Source organism: Micromys minutus, assembly GCF_963924665.1.
Source record: "Micromys minutus genome assembly, chromosome: 1".
NCBI lineage: Eukaryota > Metazoa > Chordata > Mammalia > Rodentia > Muridae > Micromys > Micromys minutus.
In genome coordinates this window covers 224997538-225022119 of record NC_137969.1, presented here as the reverse complement: position 1 = coordinate 225022119, position 24582 = coordinate 224997538, and the positions used below count along the sequence as shown (strand labels likewise).

The 24582-nt window shown below is 49.8% G+C and overlaps 1 protein-coding gene across 3 annotated transcripts in view; it reads left to right on the top strand.

Moving 5' to 3' along the window:
• The first annotated feature begins 239 nt into the window (after positions 1-239).
• Positions 240-24582, top strand: part of ACTN1 (actinin alpha 1) — a 97862-nt gene continuing 73519 nt past the window's right edge. For all 3 annotated transcript variants that reach the window (XM_080930612.1, XM_080930611.1, XM_080930613.1), the window contains exon 1: positions 240-598. In XM_080930612.1, coding sequence (XP_080786738.1) covers positions 494-598 — 105 coding nt within the window. In that variant the 5' untranslated portion in view covers positions 240-493. The remainder of the gene's footprint in view (positions 599-24582) is intronic.

The window sequence follows — 24582 nt, the reverse complement described above, 5'->3', positions numbered from 1 at the left end:
GGGAACCCAGGGAGTGGGCGGTGGCGTGTGCGCTCGGAGGGGGCCGCCCAGTCCACCTATATGCACAGAGACCCGCCTGACGGATGCCAGGAATTCCCAATGAGAGACGCTGGGGGGAAGTTTGGGCAACTCGGCCTGGCCAATGGAGAACCTCGGGAGGGCTCTGCCCCTTCTCCCCGCCCCCGCCCGCCTCTGCTCCCGCAGCTCGAGTGTTCACTGAGCGCAGTGTGCGTGGAGATTAGGTCGGAGCGCGCGCCCTAGGAAGGCAGTCCGCGAGCTCCAGCCGCCGTCAGCAGCAGCCTCTGCGAGCAGAGCCGCGGCGGAAGCGGGCGCAGGGGAGCGAGCCCGGCCCCGCCAGCCCAGCCCAGCCCAGCCCAGCCCAGCCCAGCCCAGCCCAGCCCTGCAGACTCCCTCCCCACGCCCGGCCAGCAGCCGCCGTCGCCTGGAGAGAAGGTGGAGGAAGAAATCCAGCCCCTAGCACGCACGCACCATCATGGACCATTATGATTCCCAGCAGAACAACGACTATATGCAGCCTGAAGAGGACTGGGACCGGGACCTGCTCCTGGATCCGGCCTGGGAGAAGCAGCAGAGAAAGGTTAGCGGCCACCCCCACCCGCCACAGCCCCGATCCCTGATCCACTCTGCCCGCTGCACTCCTGGGCTCCGGGTTGGAAACCAGTTCCCGGCGCGCCAGAGCGGAGGCGGGGACATCGCGGCCACTGCGAGGTGGGGTATTGGATTACAGTCACCGGGCGGGAGAGGGGAGCACCCCTGCCCTGGAGCCCGCGAACTGCTAGCCGCCGCCGGCGGGCAGATCGCCTCGGAGCGGGTGGTCCGGGCCACCTCGGTGCTATCGAAACCGTCTCCCCCTGGGCAAGGCGTGGGGCAATGCTCCAGAGGCTGGGGCTGAGACTTAGGCTTCATGGCTGCTTACTCGGGATCGATTTTCCCCCTCCTTCTCTTTTTCCTGGCGCCTCCATATGGCGTGCGGTGGCAGCACGCTTCCTGGGCTGCCCCTGGGGCTCTGTACCATAGATAGGGGCAAGCTACCCCGGACTCTGCGCCCCGAGCTGGGTCCGAGGACAGTGGGCCAGAGCTGGTGTCGGAGGGTTTGGCGGCCGCCTCGGGGTCTACCTAGAAGTGGACGTGCCGAAGTGCGGCGGGAGCTGAGCAAATGGGGGGTCGTTCGCGAGCTCCCTAGGGCCTTGTGGGGGCGGGGTCAGGACGGTGAACCGTTTTATTGCTTAACTCAGTGAACTGGTGACTGCTTGCCTTGCATCTGCGTTCTGCCCCGTTCTTTTGCTGGTGAAACGCGAGTTTGAGTAGCTTGGCTCTAGTTGGGCTCCTGGAGGAGGGACAGTCTCAGGAAATATTTGAGGTTGTTCTTCGAGGATCCCTGCTTAGCCACGGCCCTGTATCCTAGTCGCTATCAGCCAGGTTTGGGATATGTTGCCCGGTCTGAGCTGGGAAATTGGCGATGGGTCCCTAGCCTAATGGCTAGTGGCAGGGAGAGGTCAGAAATCACTCTTGGTTGGGTAGGGGAAGGCATTAACCTTACCATGGCTTCCTGCCTGAAGAGAGAGCGCTTTCCTAAGGCGGCCACGTACCCCAACCCTCAATTCCCGTCCAGTCCCTCCCTATTTTATACCCCCCCACACACTTCGAGCTCTGGGAATGGGGGGGGGTGTTACAGGATGGCGCGTCCCTCTGGATAGTGCGGTTAGGGCTGGGCTTGAGGGAGAATGCTTATGTCCAAAAATGGTAACATTCATCCCCTTTTTTAAACTTAAAAGGGGGGGAGTTTAGTGAGTCGGCTGAAGTTTTTTTTTTTTTCTTCTGCTAAAGGCATCCTGTATTAGCTCACTCTGGAATCCTAGGCTCTGAAACAGTGCCCTTTTACTTCATCAGACAAGCAGAGGTAATTTAAAACACACCACAATGGGCTTCCTTAAACAGGCGACCTGGGGCCCTGCCCCTGTCTCGTACAGCAACCGCAACTTAAGAGCATCCCTTGGCTTTGAACTGACTTCTTTTGTAATGTATTGGTAGCTTACAGACACCGCCCTCTTCCTGTCAGCCCCCTCCCCCTCTTCTGGGAGGGCTGAGGGTCTCTCCCCGTCTACTTCTTCACTCCCGAGTTTATTTCCTGGAACTGTTGGTGGGAGAGAAAACTGAGTGAGCAGTTTTGAGATTCCCAGGGAAGACAAGAGATCTCCCTCCTTCCCCTGCTTCTTTCTCTGTCAAAAATAAGTTTCTTAAAGTGACTTTTTTTTTGTGTGTGTGCATTGATGTTTTGCCTTGCATGTATGGCCCTATGAGAGTGTCAGATCTCCCGGAACTGGAGTTACAGTCATTTATGAGTTGTCACATGGGTACTGAGAATTAAACCCGGGTCCTCAGAAAGAGCAGCTGATGCTCTTAACCGATGAACCATCTCAACAGACTTTAAAAAAATCTTAAGAATAGATCTTAGATAGTTGGACGGGGGTGGGGGGGGGTGGATCACAATGGTGGAAATCTTGAGATCTTCCATAGAGAATAGAAGTCTGTTCCAGGAGCCCACCTGGAAGAGAGGACACAAAGCTCCATCTATTTGGAGCTATTGAAGGGCCAGGCCAGTGTCCAGATACTGAACCTTGGGCCTATGTACTCATTCAGTATAGAAAAATGAATGGCTGAACAAACATATTCAATAGAGTTGAAGAGGAAAGGATAGCTTCCCAGAACACTTGTAGGAACAGGCATCAGGGGAACATGGTCTGTCATCTCTGGGCACATGTAACATATGTAGGCTAATGTTGGCTAATGTGTGGCAAATGTGTGGCAGTATGGTACCCATTTTACCTTGGAGATCCCAGCAGCCCTGTGAGCTAGACACATGTGAGGATGAGTGTAGACCAGATAAGAGAGAAGTAGCCTGGGCTGAGGGCTGGTGTACAGCGCACTGGAAGCATCAGGAGGAAGAATGGAGAACTAAGTCTTGCATCCCAAGCCAGTGGGTTTTGGACTCAGGGAATCCACGTTTGCTTAGGTTAATAGAGCCTGTCAGAAGGCCCTCTGCTTTTGACTGGAAACCCTGGTCCAAGGTTGTGGCCCTGGCCGTTCATTCTTACTGCCTTCTGTGAGCATAAGTTCCCCACTGCGTAGTACTTAAGCTTAGCAGAATGATAGGGGCATTTCTTAAGGCTCAAAGCAGCACCGTGCATGGTTTGCTATTCTTCCTGCTGACAGGAAGTGGGGCGTGTATTATATGGGACCACCACCTAGCACCACCCACGAGTGCCAGAGGAGGCGGGGAGGGGGGGGGGAGAATTGAGGTGGCTGGTGCAGAGGGAGCCAAAGGACACAACCTGCTTTCCTGGTGTACCATAGCCGTTTGTGGCACTGGGGGCAAGTCACTTACTTCCCTCGCCTCTGTGTGTGTGGGGGGGGTGGGGGTGGGCTGTGTGGTGGCTAGAGATTGATGCTTGGTGACTTCCTGAGTCACTCTTTACTGAGTAGAGTCATTCTGTGTCCTGCCCTGGATGGCCTGGAACTCTGCAATATTGAACAGACTGGCTTTGAACTCAGAGACACCATGTGTCTCTGCCTCCATACCTGGCCAGCTCTCCACTTTGTTTTTTAAAACAGGGTCCCCCCTCCCCCTCCCTCCTTTCCTCTCTCCCCCCCCCCCAAACCTGGAGCTCTTGGTTCAGCTAGTATGGCTGGCCAGCAAACATCAGGGATTTGCCTGTCTCTCTGTCTCAGCCAGTGCTGAGCTTACAGGCATGAGCCGCTGTACCCAACTTCTTATGTGGGCACTAGAGATTGAATTTAGGTACTTAATACTTGTGCAGAAAGCCCCTTCATGACTGGGCTATCTCCCCAGCTCTGAGCCTTTTTTAGCTATGATTTTTCAAATGCACCGTGAATACTGACTATGAGCCAGACTGAGTTCTGGGTGTTGGAAGTGGGACAGAGCAGTTCCCGCTGTTGTTTCCTAATCTGTGGATGCATTTCTGCCCTATCCCCCTCCCCCAGCCCCACATTCCTCAGCTCTTACCCGCTCCTCTGAAATGGTGGGGTGGATTCAGGTAGAAGCTTGAGCAGGCAGGAGGCATGACTCAAGGAGCCAAAGTGGTGTAGGGTGGCTATGCTTATCCCTTCTCCAAAGAACGCTTTGCGGCAGAGTTCTTGGGGCTCATCCACATACCTCCAAATGCAAAGTAAGGTTATGGTACAGAACCTGTGGCCTGGAGGAGATCGCTTGGATCAACCTGTCCAGGATCAGGCCTGAAGTCAACTTTCTTTCCCGAGACAGTTCTTTTCATGATGACCGAAGGCGTCTCTCTGTGGGTTCCCTCTCCAAGTTTTTGCCACACCCTTGAGTGTACTAGCACAGGTGTATGTCACATCCTTGAACTGTCCTCTTTCACTGTGACCTTGGGCCAGGTCCTTTCAGCTTCGGCTCAGGCTCCATACTTGTACAAAACCAACTGATGCAGATTTTTTTTTTTTTTTTTTTTTTTTTTTTTTTAATGTGCATCGGTGTTTTGCCTGTATGTCTGTGTGAGGGTGTTTGGTCCCTTGGAACTGGAGTTTCAGACAGTTATGAGCTGCCATGTGGGTGCTGGGAAGTGGACTTGGGTCCTTTGGGAGAGCAGCCAGAGCTCTTAACCACTGAGCCATCTCTGCAGTCTCCTAGGTGATGCAGCTTCAGCTTGAGATGTAGGGTGGTGCTTTTGCTGGTGAATTACGTTCTCTTCTGTCTGGTCTTGGATATTCTGGGTGACTGTATTTCCACAGGTGTCAGTCAGCCTTGGGGCTTTTTGTAATGAGACACTTAATCAATATTTGTTGAGTATTCACTAGCTGTTGGCAGGTGAATGAAAATGGCTGTGGATAGGACTCAGATCCTGATTCTGCACCAGTGATAGGCTGGGTTTCAGCAAGATAGGCCACCTCATCTACACTGGTTTCTGGGCAGCTGGGCAGTCTCATGGGAGCTTACCCATAATTCCTGAAAGAAAAGGGCTTGCATGGGAAGGATTAGACATCCCAAACCAGGATGGTTCCTGGCAGAGGTGAAATTAGAAAGAGCAAAGACTTACTTGGCTCTTCCATCCTCAGACTTCTTCCTCTTTGTCTGTCCTTCTGACTGCCATGCCTGTGGCAGTGTCTTTGGGGCCAAGAGCCCAGGCTGCCCTGTTCTTTCCTGAATTTCTGATGCTGAGCACATTGATAGGACTGACTGAGGCTGCTGCTTGGGGACATAGATGCTCTTTGTTCTAGATAAAGACCCAATCCTAGGCCTGCATTCTGGTTCCAGCTTCTGCAGATGAATATGCACTGAGTGTGCTGGGGTGGGGTAGGGGGTCTAAATGTTGGCTTCCTCACTGATTAGCTGTGACATCTTAGATCTACATAGTGAATTCTAGGCCAGCTTGGGACCCTGTCTCAAAGTCCCCCTGACCCTCCCCCCGAAAAAAAAACCCAACCAAAAAATAAAAATAAAAAACCCTAATCAGAAGCCAAGTACTTAAAACTTGTGTCATTGTATCATAGTTGCAAGAAACTTGACATACCAAGAGTGAATGTCCTTTTTTCAAAAAAAAAAAAATTTTATTTTATTTATATGAGTACACTATAGCTCTGTTTTCAGAAGCGCCAGAACACAGTATCAGATCCTGTTACATGCAGATGGTTGTGAGCCACCATGTGGTTGCCGGGAAGTCAGGACCTCTGGAAGAGCAATCAGTGCTCTTAAATCCTGAGCCATCTCTCCAGCCTGTGGAATGTCCTTTAAGAACCATTTAGCCCAGGAACTTGCCCTCCCCTCACACCTCTCAGCAACTTCCCCAAGCTCACTCATTCTAAAACTTGATGGAGCTCCTTCCTCTTCAAATCCTGCTCCACATGGGTAGGCAGGGAACAGGTGACTTCTCCCCCAACTGGTTCAGCAATGGACAAAGCCTGAAGTTGGGCAGGGCAGGGTTGAGCCATCAGACCACAGATGCCAGCTGGTCCCAGACCAGGCAGGTATGAGAAGGCCTAGCTTGTGTCCTGACAACCAGATCTTCTAAGATGAGGGACACTGGAGGGTGAGTTTGAGGGAAGAAGAGGCTGACAAGCTCCCGAAGGGTGTGTGGTCAGTGTCCTCTGGAAGAATCTCTCTTCTCTGAGGATGGCTTAGGGAGGTCCCCTCTAGAAAGGCCTGGCACTGGGCACCTTGCTGATGGCCACAGACTAGAAACTGGTCTTAAGGGTTTGTCATACAAGATGTACATTTTATGGGTTAGAGCTGAGATGGGGTAGCCCTAGCCTGAGATATGACCTAGCCATGGGTGTTCTGCTATGTGGCTCCTGGAGAGAGTTCAGACCTAATGTCACTGAGTTACTGAGATGACTACTGGGGCCAGTTACAGGGTGTTAACTGAAAACCTGGAGTACTCTGTCTTGTGGGTCATGACAATGACCTCCTGCCTCTACATCGTAAGTGCTGGGAGTACCGATGTGTAACAGCACACACTGTGGTGCTGGGAATTGAACTCGGTGTTCTCATGCATGGTGGGCAGGTATTCTACCAGCTGTATCTATCAGGCCCCTGGTCCTTTACTTCCTGAGAGTGATGCCTAAGCTAGGCTGTCCAAGCAGGTCACTGGTCATGCTCCTAAGGCTCATACCTTAGGTACTGTTGGGATCCTCCCAGCCAGTCAGCCCCAGTGCTCCACAGGCTGACGTGCAGCCAAGGATTGCCTGCTCTACTGGCCTTACCTTTCTCCTCTGGATATGGCCAATGGCCTCACATCTCTACAGGAGCAGTCCTGTGAGCTGGGCCCATTTATCCAGCAAAAATACTGTCAGGACTAGATGTGGGGTGCACCCCCTTCTTTAATGGTAGCACTTAGGAGACAGAGCAGGTGCATTGTCTACCTGGTCTATATCTTTAGTTCCACGCCGTCCACACAGTGAGACCCTGTCGAAGTAATAATGTGCTGTCAGGTTCTACAGCTGCATGTGACGGTGAGGGGGACAAAGAGTTCTACTCTCAGGCCTTCTTTCAAGGCTTCCCACTGACTGGGGGTTATTTCACAGGACTTTGGTGGGTAGAGCACTAGGAGTATGTATAGAGCGCATACAGCTTCCAGAAGGTATCCTGAGGGCCTGTGTGCATGTATGTCCCTGCCATGTTTCCCGGGTGGAGAACTGTCTGACCTTTTCAGGATCTCAAGGTCAAAGTGACAGTGGCTTCAGGATCCGAAGCGGGTGGTCCCACCCCCCTCTGCTGTTTGCTATGCTGTACCCCTTATAACATAGTCTGCATGCATAGGAGCATTAAGCAAAGATGGATGTATACAAATAAAACCCCAGGGGTGGACATGTTCTGGAATTAGACTGTGGTGGGGGTTGCATGGCCTCGTGAGTGGATTCAAAATTACTGGATTGCACATTGCGAACATGGTGACATTGATGTTATGAGAATTACGTCTCAACTGAAAAACCCAAGAAAAGACTAGTAATGTAAAGAAGAAGCTGACAGCTGCCTGTCATCCCATCTCCCAAATGTGAACACTGTCACAGGAGTTCAGACGGTAGCTGCCGGCCCTGTCTTTGGTAACAGCTCTCCTATGCTCTTTCCCCCCCCACTCCATTTCTTCTTGTTCACTGTCTGCTCCTGGACTGGGATTTAGGACCATTCACTGTGGTAGGAGCAGAGCTGAAGAGTCATCAGGAAGAGAAGCGAGTCGTCTGATTGGCCTCTTGGAGACTGCCTGAGAATGATAAACATAAACGCCAGAACAGGGCTGGAGAGGAAAGGTGGATTTTCTTATTTTCCCAAGTCCCAACCTTGTGAGAGAGTCCTGGGGACGTTCAAATACAAACCCTGTTGTGGTCACGTCTCGCCTTCTGCAGTCCCCAGGGTCAGCAGGCAAGAGTGGCTTTCCTTGGGGTCCAAGGGCACGCGTGGGCTGGGGAGGCAGCCCCACCTCCTGGGGAAGTTGCCTAGCAATAGTGGGTAGGTGACTTAGCCCACTATAGAGGTGGGAGGAGAATAAAAGGCAGTGAGGATGAGAACTGGGTGGAGTTGCGGAGGATGCTGTTCCCCTGGAAACTGTCTGCTTGGTCCTTGGCTACCATGGTCCTCTTGTGGGGCTATGATTTGCTATCCACTGGGATGGATCAGAGTCATCTCCAAGATTGTGTCCCAAAAGTTCTAGGGGGGAGGAACCCTTGCATGCCAGCCTGTCGGTCAGACACACTTAGTGGCTTCCCTTAGCATTCCTAGCAACAGGGGACAGAGATGTAGGGTGGTTACTTTTCCTGGAATGACCTGGATTTAGGGTCACAGTGTGTAACATGCTCCTAGGCCCACAGAGAAAGGGGTGGACACGAAGACCCAGGTGTTATTTTTGGTTTAAAGTATTTCATAAGCCCCAGGTACTGAGAGAGAAATATAAATACTGTCCACCTCCTGGGGAGGGATGAGAAGATTCTCGAAGGTGGACTGGCCAGGAGAGCTGTCTGCTTTGCATCAGTCAACCAACTAGTTTTTTTATTAACAGTAAGTAAGTAAAGAGACCAACAGCTCGCAGTTATTAAGGGTTAACAGACCGAGATGACTTCAGTCTGCACGCCTCTTCAGGGAAGGCACTAGAAGGGGATTGAAACACGGAGAAGAAGGTTGCCCAGGAGCTGAGCAGCTAAGCTGAGTTATGAACAAAACTAGGCGGATTAACCTCAGAATTCTGACTTTTAGCCATCAGTACAGACAAACCCTCTGCTGTGTAGGGGCTTATGATGTAGCCGAGTCTTAAGTGTGAGTGAATACCTCAGGGTAGTATGTAATCAAGGGCTCATTTTATGATTCATGGCTTTTCACATTTATATTCTTGTATTAATCATGATGGGATTTCTTGCCATTCATGACGATGAGCAAACTTGTGAAGACTAATCTCCATTTTAGGGTAGAGAAAACGGGGCTCAGAAAAGTTAGGTGACTTTAACCAAGGTCTGGACACAACTTGAATTTTAGGGGGAGTTTTGGCCAAAGTCTTTGGAGGGTCTCTTAGGCTGACGGATTCTGGCTGACGTGGACACGTCTGAAGTTACTTTTCTTAGCTGGAGAGAGTGGAGAATGCCAGTGGTCACACTGCACACCTCCAAGCAGCTCTTAGCCTTGACTCCAGCTTTTAGGGAGTAGCTTCCCTGCTCTGGGGTTCAGCAACTCCCTTCCAGCTGCTTCTTTTCCTCACCTGCCCTGCCCTTTGTTTATGGCTACCTGGGACCAGACAGGCTTTGCCCCGAGTAGCAGGACTATTTTGGCTGCAGGTGTTCATACTTGCTTGGAGAGTGATGTTCAGAAAGGTATAGGGGAAAGTTGAGGCCTAGGCTGGCTTTTGCCAGAAACTGGAAGTTTCTGGACCAGGCTGAGAAAATAGCTCCTGCCAGAGGACAGTGCCATTTATTGAGCCCCAGCACTGAACATCAGAGGGCCTCAGAGGGTCTAAACCAGAGGCTCCAGCTGTTGGTTCTGGGTGGAAAGGCAGTCAGTTGGGGCGAGTGCCTCTTTACCTACCTTGCGACTGCTGCTTGGGGGTTGGGTTCTGTAGGGCTGTCTGGAGTAGGGTTGCAGGCTCAGGACTGTGTTGCTAAGCTACAGCTTATAGGGCCCCGAAGACTTATTTATTTTAGTTGTTTGAGATAGGCTTTTGCTCTGTAGCTCAGAATGACCTGGAACTCACTGTGTAGCCCACTCTGGCCACAAATGCTCAACAATTCTGCTTCAGTCTCCTGAATGCTAGAATTATAGGCATGTTACAGGTGTGAGCTGCCACACCCCTCTTCTGAAGAAAGATACTTTAGTATAGGCTTAGTCACAAGGGTAAAGGGAGAGAAAGGTGCTCAGAAGAAAGTAAGGTTCACCTGAAAGCGTGAGTGTGGGGTTCTCAAAGAAGAGTCTCAAAAGAGACAGACATCAAATATAGATATGGACTCTTGCAGGGAAAGTTGCCCTTTTAAAATGTTCTTTTAAAGCCATCTGCAGAGGTGGATATGATGGGAGAAAGATGGTGTTGGGTTCCCTTTTTCAATCCTTTGTAGGAAAAATGCCACAGGGGACAGAACCTGGAGGTAAATGACCTCCTTCTTAATGTATCTTGTCTCCCTTGTAAGGACATGAGACCCCTTCCCTTTCGGATGGGGGGGTTGTGAGGGTCAGGTCCTCTCTTCTCATGTCCCACATAGAGAGGCTGAACAGCTTGTATTTTGGGGGTGGAGAAAAAGTGGAACTTTTAATCCCTCTCAGTCCAATGCTAGCCTAGGAAATGGGGCCCTGCCCTGATCTGCCATGCTAGCCAAAGAACAGACCCCTTTGTGTCTCGCTGGCTGCCAGCGGCTCCTCTGTTGTTTCTGGCTGAAGCCCTGACTCTGGGGGAGTGGTTCCTTCAAGCACCACAGACATCCTCCAGATAGTACATAATGGCACCTTCCAGTCCAGTTCTGGATATTTCCGAAAGGCCTTTCTTTCCAGGAACCCAGAAGTGCTTTTCCAGACTCCACTCTGGGAGCTGGGATGAGGTGGCACACGAATGTGTTTTCCTGGAGGCGGGAACTGGGCCCGGATTCGTTTCCTGCCCTTTGGGTGACTATGGACAGGACTAGAGGTGGCTGTGCACATGAGGCCCTGAGCTCACTCACCCACACCTGTATCTCTGGATCACCCCCAGCTCGCCACCACCGTTAACAAACTGTTGTGTGGTTCTGGGAATGTGTTGCAGCAAATATTAAAAAAATAAAAATTGGTTTATCTCTTTACCGGCCCTGAGGTCTCATTCCTCAGGCCCAACCCTGATACGGAGTCGCACGCACCTCTGGAGCCTGGTCCGAGCCACCACGGCTCAACTTGTCCATGCAACTCCCTTCCTTTGGCAGTTTACTACCACCTGTTCTCCGCCTCTGTCCCGGGGTATTTCTGTACCCCCAAATTCCACACAAACACAACTCTACAGGCTGATAGCTTTTCATACAGGTTTGTATGTTCAACTCCCAATCCACAAACCCTCTACACAACAAGATTACATCACATAGACAAAGATACAAACTGCCCTTCATATAAGATGCTAGGCCTATAAAATCCTTAATGTTCATAGCTATTTAACACCAATTAATATCACCTAGGTCTAGCTGGTCCTTGGGAAACTGTTGCCAGGACGACCTTCACCCTCCATCCTCTGACCTCCTTAGAGCTCTCAGCCCTCTTTACTTCCCTTGCCCCGCCCAGTCACTGGCTTTCCTTTATTTTACTAATTAAAATGGGAAGGGTCAGTTAGAGTCACTCGACTAGGCAGCCCTTCTTGGGGAAGTGGAATTAACATTAAAATACAACAGCTTCAGGAAAATCTACAGGAATGGGCTCTGGCTTGGACTTTGTGCATACCAGACCAGGGTGACACTCCTACTCTCTTAAAATTTACCTTAAGCAATGCGGGGCTGGTGAGATGGCGTAGCAATAAAGAGGACTTGAGTTCAGAGCCTGGAACCCACATAATGGAAGAGAAGAACCGGTTGCTGGAAGTTGTCCTCAGACCTCCACATACAGGTGCATATAAACAAGTTAAGGTGTAATGGAATAAAATGTTTAACAGTTAATGACAGTCAGCTTATACTCTGATTAAATACATGCGTAACTTTATCTTATTTGTGTTTGTGTATTTGTGTGTGTAAATATTTACTTATTTATTATTTTTGTTTTGTTTTGAGACAGGGTTGCTCTGTAGCCCTGGCTGTCCTGGGACTCACTCTGTAGACCAGGCTGGCCTCCAACTCAGAGATCCACTTGCCTCTGCTTCCTGAGTACTGAGATTAAAGGTGTGCACCACCACTCCTGGCTTTATACATTTATTTTGAAAATTAAGAACTACACCTTTGATGCTTGTACTTGGGCCTGTCTACTGCTGCTCTACCAAGGTTGCTTGGCACTGAGTGGTAGGGTTACTTTGGCACCCAGGGATGCCTGACTGGGGAACCCTCCCCTCAGCCTTTCTCCATAGAAACCCCTGGTTGAAGACCAAGTCCAACTTTGGGTTTACCATCCTGGTCCTGCGACTGTGATTTAATGTGTCCTGGTCCCTCTAAAGCACGAGAGACGTCTATAGTACTGTGGGTTGGGCTGGGCACATTGTCAGTGTTTCCAGATAGGCTTGCATTTTGGGCTCACAGCCCTTGAGATGAAATGGCTGTCGGGGAAGTGAAGGGCATCTGGGGTTCCTGAAAAGACCTGAAAGGTTCGGGTGAGCACAGCAGGTGTTTCCAGAGTGTCTGCTTTCGAAGCTAGTTCTTGAAGTATGCTGACTTTAGAGTTCTATTTTAAGGCAATGGCGCAATGGAGGTGAGCTCCAGGAGCATTACTCTCTGGAAACCCATTGGCTTCCCTGGTGGCATGAACCTGTATCCTGGGTTTGATGTTTTTGTTAATAAGCATATGTTCATATTAACCCTGTCCAGGCAGCTGACATCTATCTATCTGTGACCATTTTAAAACTGGAGATAATGGAGCTGGAGAGATGGTTCAGTGGTGTAAGAGCTTTGACTGTTCTTCCAGAGGACCTGAGTTCAAATCCCAGCACCTACACAGCAGCTCACAACTGTCTGTAACTCCAGTTCCAGGGGATCCGATACCTTCACACAGATATACATGCAGGCAAAATACCAATGCACATAAAATATAAATACATACATACATACAAACATACTGAAGATAAGCTCATAGCCCCCTCATAGCCCCCATCCAAATACTGTATCCCATGTCCTGTTGAGGCCTGGAAGAGGCTTTGCCCGGGTTTCATTGTTCCTTGCAGGTGACAGGTAAAGCCAGAGCCCAGCTTCCTGCCTCTGTGGTAGGTTCTCTGAGGGAGGATGGAAGTCAGTCTCTGTCCCGCGCAACCGTCTCGCCTGCAAGAACGACGCGGCACACAAAATAGAATCCTTCTGCGGTAAACTTTATTAATCTGGAAAAACCGGTACTTGCTTCATGTAACGAAAAGGACGGGGAAAACCAAGAGATCCAAGGAGACGAACAAGACGAACAAGCTCCACGAGACGGCCGAAAACCACGAGGGGAAGAGAGGAAGAAAAGGGGAAGAGAGAGAGAGAGAGAGGCAGAAGAGAAAGAAGAGAGGAGCTATCCAGCCCATCCCCTATAAAAGGATCAGTCCTTGCCTTGGACGCGGAGCCCCCTGATTGGTTGAGACTCAGCAGGCCCTATGACGCCACGGGAAGAGGCGGAACTCATGAAGCGGAAGTTACCCAGCCTGTGCGCACATGGCTTGTTTACTGCTAACTCCAGCCAGATATCAGCGCCATCTTGTAATGGCGAATGCGTGGGAATGTGTGGGCGGCGCCCCACAGCCGGATATCAGCGCCACCTTGTAATGACGGAAGCGTGGGAATGTGTGGGCGGCGCCCCACATCTCCCCCTATCTTTTATACTTTAAGCAAAGTAGGACACCCATGTTAGGAGGGCGGAGATAGAGGTCAAATCCTCATTAAGGTGTATAAAGACCATGTACAGGAGTAACCGCTAGGCCTTTTGTAGCCCGCAGTACACCTGACCTGTCACTCTGCCGTTTTTCTGAGGGAGGGACACTGGGGCAGGAAACCCTCATACAAATGGCTTATCTCCCGGAGAATACCCCGCGACCAGGGGTTTCTCAGTGCGATGCTAAGCTCGGCATCCCTCATGGGCTGCTCAAACCAGACACTCTAATCCTGTGCAATGAACCGAAGTTCTAGGAGTGCAAGAGCTGTCTGGCCGGCGACCTACTGCTTAAGCAAAGACAAACAGATATCGGCTGATGCTGCATGTTCTAGAGCGACAGGCACTTGGGCAGTAACCACCTTGTCTCTTTTTTGTTTGGGCCTCGAGCTTACAAACCAGCCAGAGAAGCAACGCAAGTCCGCAGCAAAGGATTGCTCCCAAGAGTCCCACCCCCACCCAAGTTAGTATTGGGGGTGAAAAGGTTAGGGGAGACTGTAGCATCAAGTTCCACTGGAATTGGTTTCAGGAATGCCGACAGAATCGCCCATCTCGTCTCTTCTCTGGCTCTCTGGTTCCACCGCGTCAGGAGCAGGGCTGTCATCAGGAGTCTCTGCCGTTTTTCGCGTGAGCCTCTCGGGAACCCAGAAAGGATTATTTTTATCCTGAGGAAAAACACAAACAGCTCCCCTGGATCTTATCAACACAAGATCCGGTCCTTTCCATTCATTAGTTATGACATCTTTCCATTTTACCATCTCTTTTGGTTTATCTATGGGTAGGCAATGCCTTTTAGCTGCCGTATGGCCATGGTCATCAAGATTTAAAAAGTTTAAGGTGAACAGTGCCATGGATACTGCTGTCCTAGGCACAGGGGGCAAAGCCTGCATAATCCCACCTTTCTGTTTTATTAGATATGATTTAAGAGTGCGGTGAGCACGTTCCACAATACCTTGTCCTTGTGGATTATACGGCAAACCTGTAAGATGAGTCACAGCCATCTGGCTACAAAATTGTTGAAATTTTTGTGAGGTAAAAGCCGGCCCGTTGTCTGTCTTTAAGAACTTTGGCTTACCCCAGGCACTCCAAGCCTCCAAGCAATGTTGGATGGCATGTGAGGCCTTTTCTCCAGATAAGGGAGTGGCTACAATTATTCCTGAACAGGTATCAATGGATACATGTACATATTGCAGCTTACCAAAGGCGGGGACATGGGTAACGTCCATTTGCCATATTTGAAGAGGCTGGATGCCCCGAGGATTAACCCCCGAGTGGGGCGCAGGCAGAAACTGACTGCAATTTTGGCAATTGACAACAATATCGCGAGCCTGTTTTCTGGAAATGGAAAAGCGGCGCCGCAAAGTTTCGGAAGTTACATGAAAGTTTTTGTGAAAACTTTTAGCAGCCTCTAGCGGCGAAGACATGGCTATAGCAATTATTTTTGTAGCCCTGTCTGCCAAATCATTGCCTTTAGCCATAGGTCCTGGCAATCCAGAATGAGCTCTAATGTGAGTAATATAAAAGGGCGATCTTCTGGCTAGAAGGCAATTTTGAATTTGCGCAAAAATTGAGGCAACTCTGCTAGACGGTTTAATAATGCCAGCCGCCTCAAGCAAATTGACAGCATTAACATAAGATGAATCAGACACTATATTTATAGGCTCTGAAAAACGTTGTAAAACCTCAAGAACCACTAAACATTCTACCACCTGTGGGGAAGTTTCTGCATATTGCCTCGAGTAGACCTGACCGTTAACCACAAAAGCCCCCAGCCCAGTTTTGGAACCGTCAGTATAAATAACTAACCCTTCTTTTAGGGGACTACAGGACGTTACTTTGGGGAAAACTACAGGTTGAGTCAAAGCAAACTGTAAAATTGGGTGTTTTGGGTAATGATTATCTATTTTTCCTGAAAAGGAAGTGACTAAGATAGCCCAATCATTTGAAGTGGCAGCAAGAGTGGAAACCTGCATGGCATTATAGGGAACAATTAACAGCTGTGGCTCACTGCCAAAATGCGTGATGGCAGATTTTAGCCCCCTCAGCGCTAATTGCGCCACAGCATCTGGATACCAGTCAATTATTTTAGCTGGCGAGGCATTAGGATGCACCCATAATAAGGGCCCTTGCTGCCAAAGCACTGCAGTAGGGAGCCGGTTTGTTTTAAAAACACATAATGAGAAAGGTTTATCATAATCCATGCGAACCAATTGTGCATCCTGTATAGCTTCTTCTACCAACTGTAACGCTCTTTCTGCTTGCGGGGTCAAACTTCTAGGTGAGGAAACATGCGGATCCCCTTCTAAAACATCGAATAAGGGTTTAAGTTCAGCAGAAGGAATCTTAAGAAAAGGTCTAAGCCAATTAATGTCTCCCAGTAATTTTTGAAAATCATTAAGAGTGTGGAGGTGATCCCTTCTTATCTCAAGCTTTTGAGGGACAATCCTATCAGGGAATACCACAGACCCTAGGAATTGACTAGTATCAGAAATCTGAACTTTTTCCGTGGCGATACGTAAGCCCATATTTTCTAACGCTTGCTGCAATAGGGGAAAAGCCTCTGTTAAGATTGACAAATCTTTGTCACATACTAGGATGTCATCTGTATAAAGAACCCAGGTTAATGATGGAAAATGTCTTTTAACAGGAATAAGGGCTTGGTAAACATATAACTGACATATAGTCGGACTGTTAGCCATGCCCTGAGGCAGGACTTTCCATTGAAACCTCCTGTCGGGTTCTGCATGATTAATAGAAGGAAGGGTAAAGGCGAACCTGGGCCTATCTTGAGAATGTAAAGGTATGGAAAAGAAACAATCTCTAATATCTATTATCATTAAAGGCCAATGTTTTGGGAGCGCCGTGAGAACCGGTAGACCGCGTTGTACAGGGCCAAGCAAATGCATTTGTTTATTAATGGCTCTCAAGTCATGCAACAATCGCCACTTTCCCGATTTCTTTTTAATCACAAAAATGGGGGTATTCCAAGGGGAGGTTGAGGATTCTATATGACCCAATTGTAGTTGTTCTTTAACTAATTGGGTAACAGCTTCTAACTTTTCGGAGGTAAGCGGCCATTGAGGAACCCATACTGGCTCCTCCGTTTTCCAAGGTATGGGCCGTGCTGCCTCAATGGCGCTTAGGAAAAACCCAGACCCTGCCTTTCTTTGTTAGGGTTAGGCGAGGCAGGCTCTAGGGGTCCTTGTTCGTAGCGTCCTAAGCCTTTTCCCTCTTTATATCCCATCTTACCCATAATATCATAAGCCTGTGCCGAATATTTATTGGACAGAACTAGCCCCATCTGTTGCATTATATCTCTCCCCCATAAGTTAACCGGAAGAGGAAGTACATAGGGGACAAACTGCCCACATTGGCCTTCAGGGGTTTTCCAGGTGAGCGAGGCTGCACTAATGGTGGGGCAGGACTTATAACCCAATCCTTGTAAGGAGTGTGATGACTCTACAACCGGCCAATTTTTGGGCCACCAATGAGTGGATATAATACTCTTATCAGCCCCTGTGTCAAGGATACCCTGAAATCTCTTCTCATTAACCCACAAGTTAAGCCTAGGCCTGGTATTCAAAGATACCGCTAAATAAGCTAAGTCGGTCCCAGAGGAGCCCATCTGTTTTTCTGCCTTTTCCTTAGTCTTTCTATTAGAGCTATCAGGGAGGAGCAATAACTGTGCAATCCTGTCACCCTGAGTTACAGAGAATATGCCGGTTGGGCTGGAGCACAGTACCTGTATTTCGGAGGAGTGGTCACTGTCTACTATGCCTGGGTGGATGATTAATCCCTGCGCTGTAAGGGACCCCCGTCCGAGGATCAGTCCTAGGGTCCCCGAAGGCAAGGTGACCGCTCCTACAGGGATGGGCTGAACGCCCATCTGAGGCATTAATACCAGTGAGGAGGAGGCACGCAGGTCCATTCTTGTTGGCCTGTCTGTGTGCTCACCTTGCTCTCCCCTAGGGGTTTGGAAAATTTGCTCCCATATCTTTGCGGGCCCTGGGAACGGGGGCCCAGTGACCCGTTTTTTGGCATCTCATTGGTCTGGGCAGTCTGACTCTCTAACGGGGGAAGGAGCCGGCCTCTGAGGTCCCTAACAGAGCGGCAATGTTCAGCTTTATGGTACCCCTTGCCACATCTTGTGCAAAGGGTCGGAAGGTCCCTAGAGACCATCCGACAATCCTTTTTTAAGTGTCCAGATCTTCCACATCTAAAACAGACCCGTCTATCAGGGGCTCGTGGCGGGCCCCTCTGGGACTGCAAAATGGCTGCCGCGAGACCTGCATTAGTAAGTGGCCCTCCCAGTTCCCTACAGACTCGAAGCCAGTCTTGAAGACCTTTGCCCTTTCTAGGGGCGATAGCGGCTCGGCATTCTTGGGTGGCCTGCTCAAAAATAAGCTGTTCAATAAGAGGGGCGGCCTGCTCGGGATCCCCGAAGATCCGACCTGCCGCCTCGGTCATGCGGGCTACAAAATCTGAAAAAGGCTCCTGGGGTCCCTGAATGATTTTTGTAAGCTGATTATCGGCCCCTCCCTTTTTTGAAAGTGCCTTCCAGGCCTTAATGGCTGTGCTTGACACTTGGGCATAGGCGCCCCAATGATAAGCTGTCTGATCTGCCGCATAGCGACCTTGGCCCGTCAACAGATCAAATGTCCATTCTTGTTGTTCAGGAGTCAACGCTGTAGCATTGGCTCTTGCTTGGGTTTGGGCAGCCTCATACCAAAGAGCTTTCCACTCCATATACTGTCCCATGCTCGGTAGAGCAGCCTTGGCGATTGTCTGCCAATCGGAGGGAGTTAGGGCAGAGGTAGCCAATCTATCAAGCTGAGCGATGGTAAAATTGGCGGTTATCCCATATTTTCTGACTGACTCTGCCAATTCTTTTATCTGACTATATTCTACGGGGGCATGAACGCGGCCACCCTCAGCTGTCTCAAACACAGGGAAAGCGAGACACATCTGTCTTCTCACCCTTTCCGGGAGGAACGAGAAGGATTTTACAGGCGTGCGTGCCGCGTATGGAGGAGGGGCCACCGGTAAAGGGGGCGCTGTGGGGACAACTGGGGACAAGCGCGTGGGCCTATACTGCTCCTCAGGATAATATCCTTTTTCCTCATAACTAGCTGCTCCTTCATCTACCCCTGCCTCCTCTTCTGGGTCTAAGCCTTCTCGCTCATAATCATCATCTGAAGTCTCGGGGCTATCAATGTCTAGAGCCTCGAAGTCTTCTACAGGGTACAAACTGACTCCCCTTCTCCTAACATCAGAGGGCATAAGGGAATAATAATCTGAAGGTTCGTGGGTAGCTACTCTCCCGCTATACCGCGTTTCTGGAGGTCCTTTTTCCTTAGGGGGATAATACCTTTTCCTGCGCGCGCCCATTCTCTCACTCTGTTCGGCTTCTGATAGCCTATCCTGCGCTTCACTCAATACCTCTTGCCCCGCAGCGACGGCGGGCCTACAACTCTCATCTCTTAAACAATTTTGTACCATCGTCCAAATAGCCATGGTTCCGGGCCCGAGGTTTCCGGCATTCTGTGCACAGTTTAATTCTCTACCCAATCTGTTCCATGAGGCTGGTGAGAGAGACCCCGAAACCGCAAACCAAGGGGCCGTTCGCTCAACCTCTCTTACAAAACGCTGCAAGATGCGGGTGGGCAATTCTAAATCTCTCTGCTTAAGAATTGACTGCAGGGCTGTAATGGTCGAGTGTGAAGAGCCCATCACAGCGATGTAATGCCCGCGGCTTATTCGCGTGGCGGCCCAAGGCGAAACTGAAAGGCAAGTCTCAGCGCGTTCTCGCTTTTTTTATCTACAAAGACTTATGGAACGCAGGGGTGCCTCTGCTTATCTACGTCCGACTTAAGCACAAAATTAACACCAGCCCCGTTGGACACAGAGGAAATTAAGAGGAAGAGAATAAAAACTGCACTGACGAAGACCGGAGCCTCTACGGACCCTTCACACGGCCGTGGAGGATTTAAACCAAATTAAAGAAAGATCCAGGATCAGACATACCTTGCCGAACTAATCTCCCCGCAGTTCTGAATTCTGTGGTGCAGACGATGGAGTGGTCGAATTTCCCGGGTTTGAGGCACCAGATGTCCCGCGCAACCGTCTCGCCTGCAAGAACGACGCGGCACACAAAATAGAATCCTTCTGCGGTAAACTTTATTAATCTGGAAAAACCGGTACTTGCTTCATGTAACGAAAAGGACGGGGAAAACCAAGAGATCCAAGGAGACGAACAAGACGAACAAGCTCCACGAGACGGCCGAAAACCACGAGGGGAAGAGAGGAAGAAAAGGGGAAGAGAGAGAGAGAGAGAGGCAGAAGAGAAAGAAGAGAGGAGCTATCCAGCCCATCCCCTATAAAAGGATCAGTCCTTGCCTTGGACGCGGAGCCCCCTGATTGGTTGAGACTCAGCAGGCCCTATGACGCCACGGGAAGAGGCGGAACTCATGAAGCGGAAGTTACCCAGCCTGTGCGCACATGGCTTGTTTACTGCTAACTCCAGCCAGATATCAGCGCCATCTTGTAATGGCGAATGCGTGGGAATGTGTGGGCGGCGCCCCACAGCCGGATATCAGCGCCACCTTGTAATGACGGAAGCGTGGGAATGTGTGGGCGGCGCCCCACAAGTCTCAACATTGTCTTTTTTCCTAGGCTTGTGTTTTGGCATCTGGCTTTCATGACCTGTGGTTACCTGCTTCCATGTCCTGCCTGTCATCCTGGGGCTTTGAGGTTAGGGTCTTGAGGACTTATACTTCCTTGTTATTATCTTTCCAGGGTAGCATCTTCTTTCCTTCCTTCCTTCCTTCCTTCCTTCCTTCCTTCCTTCCTTCCTATCTAACTAACTATCTATCTATCTATCTATCTATCTATCATCCATGCATCATATCTATCATCCATCCATCCATCCATTTATCTATCCATCCATTCATCTATCATCCTATCTATCTATCTATCTATCTATCTATCTATCTATCTATCTCTCTATCTATCTATCTATTGTGATTTGCTTGATATAGTCTCATGTATCTCAGGTTCATTATGTAGCCAAAGATGACCTTGAACTTGTGATTCTTTTTCTTCTAAGTACTGGAGTTACAGGTGAGTTCCACTAAGTCTGGTTTTCAGTGGTGATGGGAATTGAAACTAGGGTTTCAGAAGCTACTTGTACTCTGTGAGACAGACATTCCTGACGGGGGCTTAGATGAACATAGAAGTTTTAGAAAATGGCAGAGGTGGGAGCTGTGTTAAACCCCTGTTGTTCAGTCTCAGTCTCAATCCCAGAGGACACCCCCATCCCTGCCAGGCTTCTTTGCTCCCCCTTCTTTCTCCCCTTGGCTGTCAGCCACTTAGCTGTTACCTTGCCCAGTTGGCACCTGGGCTTCTAGGATGGGTTGGTGAGAAACTTGGAAGAGGCAGATGTGTTGGCAGACTTGCTATACTGTCTCAGAGCGTCACTGTGAAACTCTTGGCTCTGAGGACATTTGGAAGATCAGTGACCTGAGGTGCCTTGGGCAGTAGAAGGTGTATGCTTGTGTGGTTTCCTGGCTTCCCCTAGCAAGTGTGAGTCTTCAAAAGCCTCCCTGACAGGCATTGTCCAGCTCCCTGAAGACAAGGCGCATAGAAGCCTGTGTATAGTAGCTGTCTTCCAACTCACTGGGCGCCTCAGGCTAGGGGTCTGGGGAGCAGGAAAGTCCAGCAGGAAGGCCTTGTGTGTCAGGGTCTGAGATCAGTGCTACTCCAGCCACGAGGTTGTGTCCTGGGTTCAGGACGAAGGTCTGGTTGGCTCCCCAGATTCTGGTGTAGCTTGGAACCATTCTCACCAGTGGACTGAGTCAAAGCATTGGATGAGCTCAGAATCTGCTGAGCCTCCTGTCACTGTGCCTTCTGTGCTCAGTCACAAGGGTGCACTTGATTACCTCTCAGCTTCCTTGAAGTCAGTCCGGCTACGGTTTTCCTCTTAGCCGAGTGCACACTCCAGATTTCCTTCCTGAGGGACTATCCATGCCGACCCTTCTCCCAGTGCCCCACCGCTTTCTCCTTGAAGCTTGGGTATTTGGCTCGGATCCCTGCTTCAGAAAATCTTAGGAAGTTTCTGGTCCTCTTGTGTTTGCTTGGGGGCCCCAAAGGATGTTAAACTAAGGTCTCAGCCACCTTAGCCTTGGGGTGTTGTCTTAGTTAAGGTTTCCATAGCTGTGACAAGACATGATGACCATGGTGACTCTTATAAAGGACAACATTTAGTTTGCTCTGGCTTACAGTTTCAGAGGTTTAGTGCATTATTGTCATGGCAGGAAACATGGCAGCATGCAGGCAGACATGGTACTGGAGGAGAAGCTGAAAGTTCTACATCTTCATCTGCAGGCATCGGGTAAAGACCTGTGCTACATGTGGGCATAGCTTGAGCATAGGAGACCTCAAAGCCCACCTCCACAGTGACATACTTCTTCCAGGAGGCCACACCTACTCCAACACCTCCCAATAGTGTCACTTCCTATAGACCAAGCATTCAAACACAGGAGTCTATGGGGAGATTTTAATCAAACCACTATTGGTGTGGAACAAGATGGAACCATGGGGCCGCAGACTGGCCAGGACGTGGTGTCCAGTAAAGCCTTGGTTCACCTTGTTACCTCCCTGTTGGGACTTTGGAGAGTGGCATTTGGGACACTGTCCTTTTTTAACTATTAGCTCCAAGAGCTGCTTAGCAGAGTCCTGTCCCGTTCTCTCAGCACAGGAACGCTGGTGCTATGAAGTGCCAAAGCCTCAGGAGACCCAGGGATTTTTGTTGGTTCTGGGCCAGTCAGTCTGTTTGTTTTGAGACAGGGTCTCAACTGTGTAGCTCTGGCTGCCTGGAACTCTGTATGTGAGCAAGCAGATTTCAGATGCAGAGAGATCTGCCTAGAGGTGTGTACCACTGTTCTTAACTTGTTGGTGGTAGACTTTTAAGGTTTGTTTTTATTTTTATTCATGTGTCTGTGTGAGTGTGTATGTGTGCACTTGTGTTTGGGTTCCTGCAGAGTCCAGAAGAGAGCATCAGAGTTATAGGTGGTTGTGAGCTGCCTAATACTGGGGCTGAGACTTGAACTCAAGTCTTCCAAGAGTAGTAAATGCTCTTAACCACTGAGACTTCTCCCTGGCCAAGTTGATCCCTTCTGAAGGGACACTCAGCGGATTCAAGCTCTTTTTTAGGTGATCTTAAGATGGGCCCCTGGGGTTTCCCAGCCTGTCTCTGAAGCTAAGCATTCTGCAGTCTTACTTTTTATACTCAATGTTCTGGAGTTTCTCCTCACCTAGGTGGTGAGCAGGGCCAGGTGGGTAGAACCAAGTGAATGTCCTTTCCTTACCCAGAAGTCAGTGCTCCATGACAACGTAGGCTCAGCTTTCTTTGTCTTGACTCAGGAAATGCTTGGTTAGGGTGTGGCCTTGAGTGGGAAGCCAGTTGCCCCAGGACATCTGAGTGAGACCTTGTTTGGAGTTAGCACTGGTACCTTAGCTTCCGTCCCTTAGCCCGGGCTGCTCCAGGCATGATCTAGAATTGGTGATTCAGGGAAGAATAGAGACAGTTTCTGCCTGTGGTAAGATAGGCTGACACAATCAGCCCCTGCATTGCCTTGTCCACCATCGCCTATATGAGGGAAGCTGCTTCCTCTGTGGACTCTGTGGGTTCAGTGGGCCTGAGAACCAGGCAAGACTTTTTGCATGGAATCCAAGGAGAACCAGTGTCACAGGTGGCCTCGCCCCTCACTCATTCACACTTAGAGCCTGCTCTTACCCTTCTTTCTCCAACAGCAGTTTGAAGAAAGTAAATCATTAGAAGGGACCCAGAAGGTTATGTGGCTGAAGAAAGAAAGTCCACAGAGGCAGTCTGACTTGGCCAGGGGTACTCTGCCATGTTCTCATTCTGCGAGAGGCTAGCTCATTATTCAGAGTACATGGGAAGGAACTGTCTTCTCCCATCCCTGCAAGCAGGCTGAGGAACCTGAGAGGGGACATACATGTCCAAGGGGACATGTCCTGCTCGGGCACACTGCACACCAGGGCAGATAAAGCTTTTGGGCCAGTATGTGGGAGGCTCAATTTCAAGTGAATTTTGCAAGTTAGAAGTAGTGATGGGCAGGTAATCAGAGCTATAGGGACCCAGCAGCATGGAGGTGGTGGTGATGGCCGTGGTGACAGTCCTGGTGATTACAGCTCATACTCAACTCCCACATGCCCAGTCCTGCACTATCAGTGAGTCATTGTAACCACCTTCTAGAGAAGTGGCACTGTGATATTCAATTCCCTCTTAGCAAAAGCAGCCTAGGCTTTGATTAAGTCATTTGCCTCAACTCACACAGCTCTTTGTGGGAGGCTGAACATGACTGCAAGGATTTCCTTGTTCAGAGCACATGGAGCTACTTGCTGTCCCGGCTGCCTGCCTACTGCTGGTGATGTCCCAAGCCCTGCCTGGAACAGGGACCCTCCTCAGAGATGGAACTGAGTCCCAGTAGAATCTCTTTTGAATAAATAGCACAGCACATTACTAAGGAGCAAGGAGGTGGTCCTGCCTGATGTCTCACGTATATCAAGTGGTTGAAATAGGGGTAACCTGGGATCATGTGAAGGCTTATTATCCCCCAACATTTCCTCTTTTGGCTTTCATCACCAAGGATCATCTTGGAAGTGAGGATGTCTTGGGCCAGCTTCCATTAAGGCAGCCCTCCTAGGTCCCAGGGACTTGGTCTTGGTCCTGCTGCTGTAGGGGGCCCTGAGTGAAGGAAGCCCTTCCCTGGTTGTCGGTTGGAAGATTCTGATCTGTAGGTATTTCAGGACTCCACTCTCTGGAGCTGCTGTGGTCATGGTGACCCTCTGTTGCAGTCTATGTTGACTGCTGCCAACACACCATCTTGTTTTATCGCCATAACAAACTAGGGGACACTTGGCTCTTTGTGGACAGGTGCCAAAATCAACTCTTGGAGTACTCACCTGGGTTGTCAGAGCAGACAGACGGCCACACTAGGTCTGTTAGACTAACACCCCCAGCACTTTAATACTCACAGTGAACA